Source organism: Rhinoderma darwinii, chromosome 9 (genome assembly GCF_050947455.1).
Source record: "Rhinoderma darwinii isolate aRhiDar2 chromosome 9, aRhiDar2.hap1, whole genome shotgun sequence".
Lineage (NCBI taxonomy): Eukaryota > Metazoa > Chordata > Amphibia > Anura > Rhinodermatidae > Rhinoderma > Rhinoderma darwinii.
Window position 1 is genome coordinate 60774306 of NC_134695.1, and position 16841 is coordinate 60791146.

Consider the following 16841-nt stretch of genomic DNA (forward strand, 5'->3'; position numbering starts at 1 on the left):
AATCATGTTTTCAGTACAGGACAGTAATTCCACGGGGAGGCAGTGACACCGAGCGTCATGGATAACTATGATGCTAGGAGCCCGGCTCCCTGCAGTGTGTTCGGTCTGGGAAATACTGCCGGCATATGGACCGTATATCACAGACCGAACACACTCGTGTGAATCCAGCCTTAGAGAATTTGTTTCATGTTCACCTGATGACCTCACACAATTGCACTTGATTCATTAGGTGCACATTATTGTTGTAAGGCCGGGTTCCCACGGGTTGGATACGCTGCGTAAAAACTGTGCAGTGTATCCGACCTGGAATCCGCAGTACATTCCGTCTGAAAAACCGCAACGCATTGTGGTGTGTTTTGACAGATGGATTTTCTGCTGCGGAAAGCAGCGGTAAAAAACTCTCACGCTTATCTAGGCCGCTGTTATGGCGATGCGTCCCTCCTCTGCAGAACGGTCCAGCCTCCCTGGATGACGCTGCAGCCCATGTGACCGCTGCAGCCAATCACATGGGAGGAAAGTCATCCCAGGAGGCCAGACTGGACGAAGAAACACAGACTTCTGGGCAAGTATGTTTTTTTTTTTTCTTTTTCTGTAGTTGTGATTTTTGCGGCATAATCATTGCGAATACGCCGCAAAAGTCGCAACACTTGGCTTTCTGTTGCAGGATTTGCATCCCCATTGAATTCAATGGGGAAAACCTGCAGCATTTATGCTATGTGGGTACCCAGCCTAAATGTCCTGTTCTTGTACCACGTCCCAAAGCTGCTCTATTGGACTGAGAGCTGCTGACTATGCAGCCATTTGAGAATATTAAACTTTTCAGAAACTAAGATTTGTTAGACCAGTAACATTTTTTCCAGGCAAAATGTTTTTAAGCAGGGGCGTAGCTACTGGGCCAGGGGGTGGCCCTAAAAACTGGTTCTTTAAAGAGGCTCTTTCACCACGTTATAAGTGCCTACATAATGTGATCGGCGCTGTACTGTAGATAACAACAATAGTGTTTTTTATTTTGAAAAACAATCATTTTTTTAGCAAGTTATGCTTCACATAGCACAGCGTGATCTCGCGAGATCATGCTGTGCTGTGTGAGTAAGTCCCACAGAAACTTTACCAAAGTGTCGGGAGTGTGAATAGACATCGTGTCCTGGCTGGAGGTGATGTCTATTCACGCTCAAGACACTTCAGTAAAGTTAATGTGGGTGTATCTGACGCTGTGCCGTGAATACAGATGGACATGAATGGAGGGAAGTGTATGACGCTGATTGGTCTCTGATTGGTCAGCCTCCTACACTCCTCTGCACAACGCCCATTTTGTCAAAAGTTAAAAAGTTGTCTATTAAGAAACGAATTAGCATAAATCTAAAATTGCTCATAACTTGCTCAAAAATGATCGTTTTTCAAAATAAAAACCACTGTTATCTACATTACAGCGCCGATCACATTACGTAGGAGATAGGACACTTATAATCTGGTGACAGAGCCGCTTTAAAGAGAAATCAATTCAGCAGCAGGCACCTACATTGAAAACTCATGTTGTTTTCAATCTCAAACATGACCAGTGTAGCAGCCCCCACCCCACTGAGAAGAGTAAAGTCATCCACCCTTTGAATGCCCCAATGTAATTTCTCCCCAGTTGCATAGTAATTTAGGTAAAAAAAGAAGACGACCCGTCCATTAAGTCTAACCTTTCTCAGCCTAGGTTGTTGTATCCAGAGGAAGGAAAAACTAACCCTCCTTGGCAATTGTAGCCAACTTCCCCACAACGGCAGTGGGAAAAGTTCTGATATCTAATCTAATAAGTCCGATTTCCAATTAGCACGGCTTCCCTTATTGATTATACCTCTATGTAGCCTTAGTAATTAGATAAATCTCCAGTCTAGTTTTAAATTCTGATCTTTCATTTGACATTACTGCCTCTTGTGGTAGAGAATTCCAGGATTTGACTACTCTTACCGTAAAGAACCCTTTCCTATATTGATGATGGAAGCATCTTTCCTCCACATGTAAATGACATAATGCTGGCTACTATTACTCTTTCTTGGATATGTGTTTAGAGAAAGGGCTAGTGCAAGGTTACATTAAATTAAAAAAAAATAATTGTGCATGGAGAATCCTTCCTTAGGTGAACTGAAAATCTGATCTAAATAAAGGGGTGGTCAGTGGTTTTATCAAAGAGGTTGTCTTTTAGAGAGATTTTACTGTGCTTCAACTGTATGGTCCAAATTGATGTGACCTGAGCCTTACCTGAAAGATTTTAGCTATACTGAGATTCCTCAAGCACTGAGCATCCTGGCAGCCAGTGCAGTTCAGGAAAACGAGGTTGTCCTTCTCCGCCTCCTCCATAGTGGCTTTAAATACAGAGGATCCACTTATGTCTATGGCTCGATGAAAAAGACCCTTGGCCAAGGGTGACACCATCATAGTCCAGACTGAGGTGCCTCCTGCAAAAAAAGAAGAGGTTTGGAATAATAATAGAAGTTGAAGGGGTTGTCCAGGAAGGACAAACATGGCTGTTTTCTTCTATAAACAGTGCCACACCTGTCCACAGGTTGCATGTGGAATTGCAACTCAGTCCTGTTCACTTCAATAGAGCTGAGCTTCAATACCAGATACAAATAATGGACAGGTATGGTGCTGTTTTTGGAAGACCTCAGATGTCTCCTAACCTGGGTGAGTCTTCTGGACGAGGCCTTAATATGGCGGATTGTTTTGGGTTTTTTTAAACTCGTTTTATTAAAAGTAACTGTCAGAGTCAAACCATCACATACATCAGGATAACATTATACACTCAATAGTACATATGTCAGAAGAATCAATACATACAAAAGGAGTACTCGCAGGTACCCATGATGTTATACCGTGGTTCGCAGACCACATATATATAGTACAGATTGATCAAATCATTCTAACACAACTTTTAATCCGGTACATCACGAAAGTAGGAATACGCCCCCAGTTCAATATTCTGCAATAACGCACCCATCATTTTGTACAACATAAACTAAAGCACCTGGAAGTGTCCTCCTCCCGACTTCTTTACCCGCTCCCGCCCCCAGCTTGAATCAGAGCATCTGATAGCCCTTGGACTGTACAGCGATTGAGATTCGATGAGCACCAACCATTCCAGATCAAATCAAATTTAGCCGATTTCCCCCGGTGTTTATACACTATTTTCTCAAATGGAAGCATGTCATTGACTAATTTACGCCATTGCGCTACTGTTGGGGCCCTATCCGCCATCCATCTCATGGCCACCGCCTTCCTTGCCATGAATAGTGTTTCTCTGAGGAAAGTTCTCTCATATATTGACCATTGTTCCTCATTGAGCAGTCCGTAAACACACCTCCGGCCTACAAGGTATCGTCCTCCCCAGCACTGCTGTCAATAATGCAACCACCTCCTCCCAAAAGCTAAGAATCCAGTGACAACCCCACATTGGGTGAATAAAATCAGCCTGTATCTCTCCACACCTATGACATTGTGAGGACGCCATTCTTCCCATACGATGTAATCTTACGGGCGTCAAATAACATTGGTGGATGATGAACAGTTGCACTAATTTATTGTTTGCCGCTGGTGAAACCAGCAAATGGGAACCCTGAGCCTCCCTCCATTCCTCCGCTGTGAGTTGTGGAATTAGTGCACGCCACCTATCTTCAGCCACAAGGGGCTCCATTCGCATTTTAGCCTCCAGTAGAAAAGAATAAATTTGAGAAACGACTCCACGTGTAAACGGCGTGTTCAACCTCACCACCAAATCACAGCTAGAGTACGTCACGGAGTTCAGCGGAAATTGTGCTAATAGAGCATGATGGAGCTGTATGCAATATAATTCATCCCCCGGTGGTATATTGAATGCTGCCCGAATCTCACTCACCGTCATGACCGACCCTTCTTCCGTTATCAATTGTGATAGAGCAGCTACCCCTCTAGAGGACCAGTAACGTTTCCCCACCATCCCGTGCAAATGGGAAAAACTCGGATTCTCCCACAGCGGACTCTCCACCACAAACCCCAGTAGATCTTTAGCCTGTTGCCAGACTCGTCTGGCCAACTTATGCAAGGGTAACAGGGAGCGGTGTCTAAAATCATGCAGTTCCAATATCGGCCACAGGGTTTTCAAGCCCAACACCCTGGCTAAATGACACTCAGCATTAGTCGTTAGGGGGGGGAGACCCAAGAAGTCAAGTACCTGAGCTGACCCGCCAAGTAATATAGAAAAACATCCGGTAACGCAGCCCCAGCCTCATATTTAGGTCTTTGTAGAATCGACAGCTTGAGTTTAGATCTCCCCCCCCCCCCCCATACAAACGGCGCGAACAGCAAATTTATTATTTTAAAGAAGCTTTTAGGCACCAACACATCCACATGCTCCAACACATACAAAAACTTCGGCAATACTATCATTTTTAACAGATTAACGCGTCCTGCCACTGACAAAGGCAGACCTTTCCACACCTGTATTTTATCCCTTAGGTACGTGACCAAGGGCGCTACATTTAACCCGTACGATCTAGAACTATCCCTAGCAATGTTAATCCCCAAGTATTTGAACTCTGGTGTTACTGGCAGTCCACAGAACTGGGTGCCCCATCCACAGTCATCCTGCCTCAAAGGCATCAGGTACGATTTGGACCAATTAATTAGTAACCCGGAATACCTTCCAAAAACGTTAATGAGGGATATGGCCCTAGGAAGGGTGGCATTGGGGTTCGCCATAAACAACGCCATGTCATCCGCATATAACCCTATCCGGTCCTCTCTGTCCCCTAATATGGCGGATTGTTAACCAGACAGGACAGTGTGGATTTAGTATTAGGGTGGCATTGCTGAAGAATAGAAGTAGACACACTGGTGAATTGTGTTCTTAGAATGATACAATGACGGCCATAACCCTAGTGATTGATCTTACCTGAGCTCTGGCCATAGATAGTCACTTGGTTTGGATCTCCGCCAAAAGACTTGATGTTCTTCTGTACCCATTGTAGTGCCGCAATCTGATCCATGAAGCCATAGTTACCTGCAGGGCAGTAATGTGTGTACAAAAGTTATTACAGAGCAGAGAATAAATAGAAGAATAGAAGTCATTCCTCCTAGTATCAAACATCATTTTTCTGCGGACTAAAATCGGCCATGGGCATTCGGGGGCTGTCTGGTTTACAAAACCCGTGTGCAAATGATTTATTAGAGAACACTGCGTTAATAGAAGGGGTCGTCATCTATTTCGTGTGACTACAAATAACTGCTCCTGGCTCGGAGGACCCAGCATGTCCACAAATTACACGGACTTCCTAAAGAATGGTGTAATGCTTCATTCTGCCTGTGGTGGCGCTGCAAAGTAGTGAACATTTACTGTAGGGTTCCCTCACAGATTACAGCTGATTGTTAGGGGTCCCAGCAGCAGTACACCCTGTAATCAGCTTATTATCAGGGTACCCTTCTAATACAATAGATTGCCCAAAGTAGACCACCCATTTAAAGCAAAGCTCCAACTTCCTTTTTAGCATTGACTCTAAAGTCAACAAATGTGAAATGTAACTATATATATAAAAATATATGTTACTTCACGGAAACCATCAACAAGCAGGTTCATTTCTGCTGACCAGGGCTGGTTTTGGAAATAAATTGGAGATTTGTGCACAATTTGCTTGTTTTCACACAAACTTGAAAGTGATACAGGAAAGGATATAATATTATAAATGCATTTATAAATGTGCTTGAACCATAGTTTGATTATTTATTATGATGGCAATGACCGCACAGAAAATATACCCGCCGCTGCCATAAATGAGTTTTCTGACAAACAACGTTATGACGTATCCGCTGTATACGTCATAAAAGTGTGATAGTAGGGTCTAACTGCTGGGACCCCACTGATCCCAAGAATGGAGGTGCCCGCTTTCCATTATTTGCCCATAAAAGATACAGTAACAACTTAGCACGAGAATGCCCATGCAACCGATGCCATTTTATAAGACTGTCTGCAACTAAGAGGATTGACGGTCAGACTACCACGTTCGACTGTCCTAAACATTATGCATCTAGCACCATAATTTTTCTTTTGCCGTGAGATTGAGGGGGACAAGCTATTAAAGAAATATAAACCGGGTAAAACACTCTTATGCCTAGTGCCAGGTCTGAGGGGGCGGAGCATGACACAGGGATTCAAAGAGCAACAAAGTGAATGTCTGTGTCATGCTCCGCCCCCTCACACCATGCACTAGGCATAACACAGTATCAGTTTTGCCCAGAGTATTCCTTCAGTGAACAGGACCATTGTAACCTATGATTTATTACTTGCATTTTGCACTGATGAAAGTGACGGAGTAAGAATAGAATATTATCGGGGTGCTGTAGTTACCGGAGGTATTGGTGGGGGATCCTTCTCTCAGCTGCTGCAAAGCTATGAATCCAAATGCATTTAGACGGTAGTTGAAGCTGACGTGAACTATTTGACTGTCCCTCGCTAGGTCCTCAGTAGGGGAGTACCCGGGCTCTGATCCACTAGCAATGAGAAGATATCCACCATGTATCCAGACCATAACCGGCAGGTCTGCATCGTGATCCACAGAGGGTGTCCATACGTTGATATAGAGGCAATCTTCTGATCCCGTCACTTCACCCGTTTCACTCAAAGTCCGCACTTGGGCACAGGTGGATTTGAACTCCGTAGCATCCAGTGTGTCCTTCCAGTGGGTAGGCTCCTTTGGGGGTCTCCACCGTAATGAGCCAATGGGGGGACTCGCGTAAGGAATCCCTTTAAACATGTAAATTTTGTCACAGTGCTGACCACGTACTTTGCCACATGATGTAGTTACATCTACGAAGGTGCATGCGGAATCTCCAGATAGATACGCCAAACTTGCCACCACCAAACTCAGAATCACAACACCCCCACACATGGCTGCCATCATCTTGTTAGTTGGAGAGTTGCAAGAAGGGTCTGATGTATCCAAGTCCTTGTCCAGGAATATATCGTCGTCTTCTTCAGAGTCTACCAGATGTTTAAATTCAGATTGGGAGCCCGCCGTCCCCCGTGTATTCACACGTCTGCCAATCAAAAAGAGACACACCCGTGACTGCTACGAATTCCAAAGCTTATCATCATTACTATCATTATGGCTGTATGGGAGCGTTTCTCACTAAAGCAAAATAGAAAGGGTCCCCAAATCCCTCTAGTGTTAAAGAGTAAACTGTAAACTAGGATTATAGTCTGCTGATCGTGCCAGGAAGAGTAGTCATAGGGAACTTTTGTCCGCCTAATCCACCAGAGAAAGGAGGCATATGTATAATAAACCACCATTTTTTTCATATTGGAGTGCTGCAAATTTTCTTTTTATATATATAGTAGGGAGTGATAGAAGTATAGTAGAAGTATAAAAGTACACCACAAATAAATACTTCCCCATTAATGTTATTTTTTATGTAATCTTTGTCTGTGATCGGTGCCCCCCGTTAGGCTGAAAATGGGTTATGGACGTTCTATGTGACCCGTCTCCAGCCAAATAAGAAGCGCCGATCACAGCCAAAGACACAGGGCTCTCAGCTGAGCGCTACTGCCTCTTCAGTTAAACGACGGTGGGGGTCTCAGCCCCCCCCCCCCCCCCCCCCCGACGACAAAGGATCAAAACTTCTAAATTATCTCTATGACATATTAAAAGTTTTTTGAGACTACAGATACATCTTAGATAATGGTCTGTTAACAATCTCATGTGTATGGGGGCATTCAGACGGCTCTTTGACTATTGAGGGAAAGAAGATTGAATAGATCGGATTTTAACATGCACAGTCCTTTGTTTCCTTGGAGATAAGCGGCGCCACCACTCTCTGTGTGAATAAACATGAACCCTTGGCCGATCCTAGTGTGGTTGTTTATGTCGGAAACGCTTGTCTTATTCGACCAGCAACTATGTGATGCCGTGATTCCCAACCTTGAACCACTGAAAACTTTTCCACTTGTGGGAAACCTCTACTTTTATCCCGATCTCAAAAAAGTTTGCTATAAGAGCAGGTAAAACATTCAATGATTCTATATTCGGGCTGAGGTTTGTTGACTGCTTTGCCTGCCCCATGCCAGGCCACCTTGGTTGGGAAACAGTGGTCTGAAGCAAACAGACAAGTCATATGGGTAAAACATATGTATACAATCGCTACCTGCTCCACACCCCATACTACCAGAGATGAGCTAAAATCAGTGGGAATAATGTCAACAATGAAAAACAGCTAATTGGGAAATAAAGGGTTAAACAAAATGGTAGACGTGAAAAAAGAATAGCAAGAATTACCTACTGCTCCTATGCTGCCGGATTCACAATGGGATAAAGCCACTTGCAGCACAGCAATATGTTAATAGTGAAACCTTCTGCAGGTGGCGCTTCATCTTGTGGGTGTGGATGCCCTCAGGCAGGTCTGACAACATCTCACCCAACGCATATTCCTGATCTACCCTTTAATCAGATTAAATTCTGCATCTATATATCTGGTACATATGTCTCAGTTTTATACCTGGTACATATATCTTTCAGTTTTGCCAGGAAAAGCCTTTAGATACATCCATAGATATATATACACTTTTGGGCTGGGCCGTTTTAGGTGGTGCGCCAAACCAATGCCCAGTTGCCTTTGCAGTTGTATACATCTGCCATTGGCTCACAATAAAAAATTTATACTGTGTGGTATCCCGACATATACCGGCCAAGCGTATGCCAAAAGGGACACTCTTCTGACACACATCTGACTAATAATAGCCTATAGGCTTGTCTGCATTACCTGGCATTTATACTGAACGTTAGTCCCAAATGTGGTGTGAAAGTAAAAGTGTGTTTGGGGGCATTATATTCTGTGTGTGAGTAGACTATGGGGGCATTATACTGTGTGGTGGTGCGCTATGGGGACATGATACTGTGTGGTGGTGCGCTATGGGGACATGATACTGTGTGGTGGTGCCCTATGGGGACATGATACTGCATGAGAAGGCACTATGGGGGCATTATATTCTGTGTGTGAGTAGACTATGGGGGCATTATACTGTGTGGTGGTGCCCTATGGGGACATGATACTGTGTGGTCGTGCCCTATGGGGACATGATACTGCATGAGAAGGCACTATGGGGGCATTATATTCTGTGTGTGAGTAGACTATGGGGGCATTATACTGTGTGGTGGTGCCCTATGGGGGTATGATACTGTGCGAGGGCCACTATTGGGGCATTATACTGTGTGAGAAGGAACTATGGGAGCATGATACTGTGTGAGAAGGCACTATGGGGGCATGATACTGTGTGAGAAGGCACTATGGGGGCATGATACTGTGTGAGAAGGGACTATGGGGGCATTTTACACTGTGTGTGGGGGCATGATAACGTGTAGGGGGCATTATTTTACCTGTCACCAGAAAGGGGGGGCCCACTCGTGACATGTTTGCACTGTGCCCACTAATGTGTTAGAACGGCCCTGAACAAGCTGACAAACCACCGCTCTTTTGGAACAGGATTCAGCAGCTTCTATGTACTGTGATACATAGAAGCTGCAGAAGTTAAACAGTGATTGATTTTTTTTTAATCAAATCAAATTACAAATTGTAAAAATACAGATATTTCTTTAAAAAACAAACAGGTGTCCATAGCCTTTGAAGGAAAACTCCACTTCTGAATAACAACTTGCCACATTTTTATAAAGGTTTACTTATCTTGTGATGATTTTGTGATATTTTTTTTCTCCATTCATGTTTAAAGAGGCTCTGTCACCTGATTTTGCAACCCCTATCTGCTATTGCAGCAGATAGGCGCTGCAATGTAGATTACAGTATTTTTAAAAAACGAGCATTTTTGGCCAAGTTATGACCATTTTCGTATTTATGCAAATGAGGCTTGCAAAAGTACAACTGGGCGTGTTGAAAAGTAAAAGTCCAAGTGGGCGTGTATTATGTGCGTACATCGGGGCGTGTTTACTACTTTTACTAGCTGGGCGTTGTGCATAGAAGTATCATCCACTTCTCTTCACAACGCCCAGCTTCTGGCAGTGCAGACACAGCCGTGTTCTCCAGAGCTCACGCTGTGTCGTCACTCACAGGTCCTGCATCGTGTCAGACGAGCGGGGACACATCGGCACCAGAGGCTACAGATGATTCTGCAGCAGCATCGGCGTTTGCAGGTAAGTCGATGTAGCTACTTACCTGCAAATGCTGATGCTGCTGCAGAATCAACTGTAGCCTCTGGTGCCGACACGATGCAGGACCTGTGAGTGACGTCACAGATCTGCACTGCCAGAAGCTGGGCGTTCTGAAGAGAAGTGGATGATACTGCTCATCAGAATGCCCAGCTAGTAAAAGTAGTAAACACGCCCCGATGTACGCACATAATACACGCCCACTTGGACTTTTACTTTTCAACACGCCCAGTTGTACTTTTGCAAGCCTCATTTGCATAACTACAAAAATGGTCATAACTTGGCCAAAAATGCTCGTTTTTTAAAAATAAAAACGTTACTGTAATCTACATTGCAGCGCCTATCTGCTGCAAGAGCAGATAGGGGTTGCAAAATCTGGTGACAGAGCCTCTTTAAATGATCTATCCAAGGGGGAGGGAAGCCGCTTTATAAATACTTTTAAAATGTTGATAGAGGTTTCTCAAGTTTGGTCCAGCAAATCAGCTATTTAAAGGATTAAATTCTAAGGTTAAGCCTTCAAAGCGCGGCATTGGCACAGCTGCGATGCGGCACAGAGTTGCGCCAGCGCCCTGTTTGGTGCTGTTGTCAAATCGCTCTCTAATGGGTCGTCGCGGGTAAATTGTTTGTCTGCATGCAAAAATGTGCGGTCATAAAGGTATATTCATTAATGGCCACACAATTTTGCAGCTAAACAGCCGTTTCACCTGCAACAACGCAGGCCATTACCGAGCAATTTGACAACCGCTCTGAACAGGGTCTGCCACAGCATGGCCGCCACAATACCGCTTCCTGGGGCCTTCCCGAATACTAAACATCTAGCCAAAATTGGACCTCACATGTGTGCCTCAAATAGGGGAAGCAGTAGAAGAATGTATTGGGTTAAAAAATTAGAGCTAAGCTGTTAGGTCACATGTCTGACACCGGAGTGGAGCTAAACTGTAGTCTGTTTCCAAGGGCGCACAGCAGAATTTTTCCTTTTGGAGGGGGCTTGCGATAGACCCCATCCTTGTGCACTTTTATCATGTGGTACAATGTACTTTTTTTTTTGCACTTGGGTGAGAAATGTACCGGGTCCCCCTGGAGTGAGAGGGACTCTTTGTAGCCCTTCTTCCCTCTGGCTTAAAGTTGAGAGCCTTGAATAGGGGACCCTCCTCTATTAATTTAGAATTTCAAACTGGGGAATAGAGGATCCTGCCAGCGTAAAGGGGTGATTCAAGAGAATAAATATTTGTTTGCTTTCCTTGACAAGCATTTGACGGCAAAAAGAGTCACATTTCATGTTGAGAAATATACAGTAATGTATATGCATCTATACTACTGTGGTCTGAATGCAACTAGGTGTGATATAAGGACTGTTAGCTGTATTGTTATCAGTAAATTAAGCTGCGCTCAATCCCAAGCAGCAGCTGCAAAAGCAAATTAACGTTTAGGGTGAATAAAAAAAACATACCAAAACCCCCCTATAAATCCTTTGTAAGACCTCATCTTGCATATGGGGTGCAATTTAAGGCTTCACACTGTAGAAAGTATAGAAGGGCGACCGATAACTACATAAATACATGGGATAGTCTCATAACAAAAGGTTTTAAAAACAGCTTGTTTACCTTGAAAAAAAAAAAAAAAGTTGTCTAAGTTTATTACACGATCAACAGAGCTGGCAATGACAGGGCAGCTCCAACAAGGTTTATTGCATCCAATGATGATGGAACCGGTCGCCTTCCACGCAGGAGCAGAGCACAGTCCACAGGGTAATCACAGGAAAACCCTCAGAGTGCTGGCCGCAGCTTCTGCAGCAATGAAAGTATTAGACTCTCCGCTGCGGCAAAAACGCACCATTTACTGCAGAAAATTATGTGTATTTTGCATAATTTTTCTCAATGTTGGGGGATGGTGACGTCTCCTCTGAAAAACGCAGCAATTCAGTCCACTCTCCGCAGCAGGAATTGACATGCTGCGGTCCGAAAAATACGCACCGCATGTCAATTTCTGCTCTGAATTTTTCCGCAGCGTGTGGATGGGATTTGTTAAATATCACCCACTTTGCTGCTACTGTATTCTGCTGCGTATTTTCTGTCCGAAATTCCGGAAGGAAAATACGCAACAATTCTGTGACGTGTGGACGAGCCCCAACATTGCCTGTGCTCCCCGTAGTATTGTCCGTAGCACAATACAGCTATTGTAGTTGCCTAGCTTTCTCTGTGGTGTATGTTTTTAACGCCGCATGAGAGACAACTACATATGGCTTCTATTGAGATCTCCGGCATCTGCACTGTCAGTTCGGTGTGTGACCAGCACGCCGTGACAGCGAGCTACCGGTTATGACTTGTGAGGCAAGAATAAGGCTGGGTTCACACACACTATTTACGGACGTAATATTTGGGCGTTTTAGCCCCGAATTACGTCCTAAAATGTGGCTCAAAAGTGTCGGCAAACATCTGCCCATTCATTTGAATGGGCTTTACGATGTTCTGTGCCGACTGACTTTTTTTTTTACGCGCCGCTGTCAAAAGGCGGCGCGTAGAAAAGACGCCCGCGTCAAAGAAGTGCAGGTCACTCCTTCAGACGTAAATGGAGCAGTTTTCCCTTGACTCCATGGAAAAACAGCTCCAATTACGTCCGTAATGGACGCAGCGAAAGACGCCTGCACATGCCATTACGGCTGAAATTACGGTGCTGTTTTCTCCTGAAAACAGCACCGTAATTTCAGTCGTAACGTACCCTAAGTGTGTGGCTAGACTAACTACAGTAGCAAATTGTGTCCCCAACGTGCTGCCTAGTGATCGTCCCAACGCGCGTTTCAGTATATCTCAGCTTCTTCTAGGAGTATTGACGCTGTTTTCTCAGCGCCATTTATTAGCTTAGTTCGATAGGCATGTCCATTACCCGATCAGACCAAGACTTGAATTGCTGAAGATTGATTGCCAATCAAATAAGAGAGGCCATATTATAGGTCTGCTAAGGGTGTATTCACACTGTGCATTTTTGCTGTGTTTGTTTTACGCGTTTTTGCTGTGTGTCCAAAAACCGCACCGAAAAATGAATGAGTTTTACCGCGATTTCCAAAATCGCAGCAAATCACGGTAAAAACGCACGTGTTTATCGGTGTGGTTTTCAGCCGCATTGTGAAAACGCATCCAAAAACGTGTCAAAAACGCATAGTGTGAATACACCCTTATATGGTTTCAGTTGATTGATAGGTTTCTCGTCCAATTCTTTTTTAGTGTTATTATTATATAATGTATTTTCTTTATTTTATTCGTTCTTGTTATTTTTTTCTATTGGAGGTTTCCTGTTTCATTAGATTATTTATTCTCAACATTCTGATTTGTGTGTCCCATAAAACACAAGCCCTCATACAGCTACATTGTATAGCACTATTCTATTATATCTGGAGCCGTTATTCGGTCACTATATGTTGGTATTACTTGTACACGGTCTAGTGGCAGTTACTTGTGTGGCACGGCTACTCTGACACTGTACAGTATATGACCTTCGCAGTGTTTGGTATATGACCTTTGCAGTGTTTGGTGGTGGCCGCGGCATTATCTGCTATTGCTATTTAGGCAAATGTATGGAAGTGTTCTCACTTGTTTTTTTTTTTTTACTAATTTCTCACTTTTTGGTGCTCTTAATAAGGTTTACTAGGTTTAAGGCTATGTTCACACGGAGTATTTTGGGGGAGGAATATCTGCCTCAAAATTCAGTTTGGAACTTTGAGGCAGATATTCCTCTCCCTGCACGCCGATTTTCGCGGCGATTATCGCGCCGTTTTTCGCCCGCGGCCATTGAGCGCCGCGGGCATAAAACAGCGGGAAATACGCTTTCTCCTGCCTCCCATTGAAGTCAATGGGAGGTCAGAGGCGGAAGCGCCCGAAGATAGGGCATGTCGCTTCTTTTTCCCGCGAGCCAGTTTTACTGCTCGCGGGAAAAAGACACCGACGCCTCCCATTGAAATCAATGGGAGGCGTTCTCGGGCCGTTTTTGCCGAGTTTTGCGACGCGGTTTCCGCGTCAAAAAACTCGGCATAATACCCCGTGTGAACATAGCCTAATAATGGTTCACTATGGTTATTTGTACACCATAAGAGATTGGGGGAGGGGGCGGCAATAGAAAGTTGCGCAGAGGGCGATTTCTAAGCCAAGATAAAAATGTTAGGATTGTAAAAACCATAACCCTAAACTTATCCTATGATAACATAAATGTATTATTGCGGAGCGTGACCAGTGCCTCCACGCAATAGACATGTTGACAGTGCGGCCATTGCACACACAGGACAATAAGGTCTAACACAAAACACAAAAAGTTGGCAGCACATCCTAACAAGATGACGAACATTACAAAACAAAAAACCATTGCAACAGCACTCTGCAAGTGCCAAGACCACCAAATGTTAGGCTTCATGCACACCACCGTATTGGTTTTGCGGTCCGCAAATCCATGGGTCCGTAGAAACCCTTGCTGTGCATCCGTGTGTCATCCTGACTTAAAGATCCACAACAATTCACCAGTATTGGTAAATCCGCAATAAAGTTTTTCCGGTGCTCAATTGCGGCCCCCGCGCCGATCCGTGTAAATCATGGTCGTGTGCATGGGGCCATAGAAAAGAATGGGTCCGCAATTTAACCGAAATTTTTTTGATAAATTGCAGCCGCAACAATATGGTTGTGTGCTTGAGGCCTGATATATAGTTTACTATACTTACAAATGTGAGGTTCTTAGCGCACTTTTAGATGAAACTGTGTGAACCCACCTGCCATGACAAGAAGATCTCTTTAAAGTGGGTCCCAAACCCAAAAATACACCTTTCTCCTGGGTCTAAGGGTATGTTCACACGCAGTGGTTTCAGACGTAATTCGGGCGTTTTACGCCTCGAATTACACCTGAAAAAACGTCCCTAATACGCCTGCAAACATCCGCCCATTGCTTTCAATGGGAATTACGATGTTCTGTTCCCACGAGCCTTTATTTTATGCGTACATAACTATGATGCTAGGAGCCCGGCTCCCTGCAGTGTGATCGGTCCGGGACTTGCGGCCGAAATACGTTCCGTCCTTTACGGACCGAACATGCTCGTGTGACTCCAGCCTTAGGGTATGTTCACACGCTTAGCAAAAAACATCTTTAAAATATGGAGCTGATTTCAGAGAAAACAGCCTCTCTGATTTTCAGGCGTTTTTGAAGCGGAGAATGAAATTTGGAGCCTCTTTTGAGGCTTCTTTTCAGACGTTTTTTGAGGCATTTTTTGAGTCGTACAAATTATGGGAGCACGGCCCGTAAAAATCGAAAAGTAGGACATGCTCCATAATTCCCGGCACGGTTCTACGGCACGGTCACTCTTCCGTAGCAATATGGAAAGTTATCCGCGGCCAATAGAACCGGACCGGTCCGCAATTACAGTGTTTTTTTTACAGTCGTGTTCATGGGGCCGAAGAGTTACTTAACATTTTATCGGGAGGGGAGAAAAATGTAGTTAAGTTCCAAAGGGGGGGGGGGGGGGGACTTAATCTTTGCCCGGGTGAAGGAAAGCCTAACTACAGCTCAGAGGTGACAGGTAGTGACTGATCATAGATTAACTCGTTGCTTATAGAAAGACGCTGCCACCCTCTCATGACAGTGGCTGTGAATAGGTTAATCCCTTAGAACAAGTGTCTGTGTTCCCTACATGATCCTGTTCCTCCATATCCCCCCCCCCCGGCCCGGAGCCGCCCCTTTCGGAGTAGACTACTCACTTGCTCCCCGCCATGATGGTGTAATGTGAAAGAACAGCTCTGCCCCTCCCTATGTTGCTGTCGGCATCTGAGCCGGACTCAACCTTTGCTCTGTATCTGCCCCGGCTCCGTGTATTTCCCTGGCACGGTTCTGAGTGACTATTAAATAGAAGCTGTCGTAATGCTCGGGATTAGTTACAGCCTCTTGCTGCATGGGTGTTTTTTTTTGTTTTTGTTGTTTTACCCTACAAGTAACAGGGTCACCACATTTAGGATTTCGCTGTACTACACACTTTCCATGATGCATATTTTTATATCACGGGGGGCACACTGGAGGCAATTGGGCATTACCAAAAAGGTCAGGCAGCTGAAGGGTCTTACAGAATAAACTTCCACTCCGACTTGAATAACTTTCCACTCTGCGGGCGCTAAGATATATGCAAATACTGAATATTTGAATCATTTTAAATTGCATTACTGCCATAGTGACTATACTTCATGTAAGGTTCTCAGCGCAGATTTTAAACAATTTGCCCCTTTAGGCTGAGTTCACAAGGGGCAGATACACTGCGTAATAATACACAGCGTATCCGCCCTGTCTGCCGCAGGGAATTCTGTGCGAAAAAGTGCACCAAACTGTGGTGTAGTTATTCAGCCGGAATGTCCGCTGCGAAAAACTGCAGCACGAAAGCCGGCCTGGCCGGTCGGCCTCCTGGGGGGGGACGTCTCATCCTGTGATTGGCTGCAGCGGCTGTCACATTGGATGAAGCGTCATCCAGGCCAGCCTCATGGGCTCTGGTCCTCTGACGTCATCCAGGCCAGCCCCATGTGACCACCACTACAGCCTGTGATTGGCTGCAGTGGCGGTCACATGGGATAAACCATCATCCCAGGAGGATGAAACACAGACTCCTAGGCAAATTTAATTATTTATTTTTTTCCGTATTCTGTTTTTTTGCGGCGGAAC

The 16841-nt window shown here is 44.7% G+C and overlaps 1 protein-coding gene across 3 annotated transcripts in view; it reads right to left on the minus strand.

Annotated features, from left to right (window-relative positions):
- LOC142660872 (para-nitrobenzyl esterase-like) overlaps window positions 1-16841 on the minus strand; it is a 32373-nt gene that overhangs the window by 9179 nt on the left and 6353 nt on the right. For 2 of the 3 annotated variants that reach the window (XM_075837881.1, XM_075837880.1), the window contains exons 1-4: window positions 15896-15988; window positions 6362-7050; window positions 4913-5020; window positions 2245-2441 (exon numbers count right to left, since the gene is read on the minus strand). In XM_075837881.1, the coding sequence (XP_075693996.1) occupies window positions 2245-2441; window positions 4913-5020; window positions 6362-7050; window positions 15896-15909 (1008 nt within the window). In that variant the 5' untranslated portion in view covers window positions 15910-15988. Of the gene's footprint in view, window positions 1-2244; window positions 2442-4912; window positions 5021-6361; window positions 7051-15895; window positions 15989-16841 lie in introns of those variants that run through there. The other variant, XM_075837882.1, reaches the window with a different exon arrangement.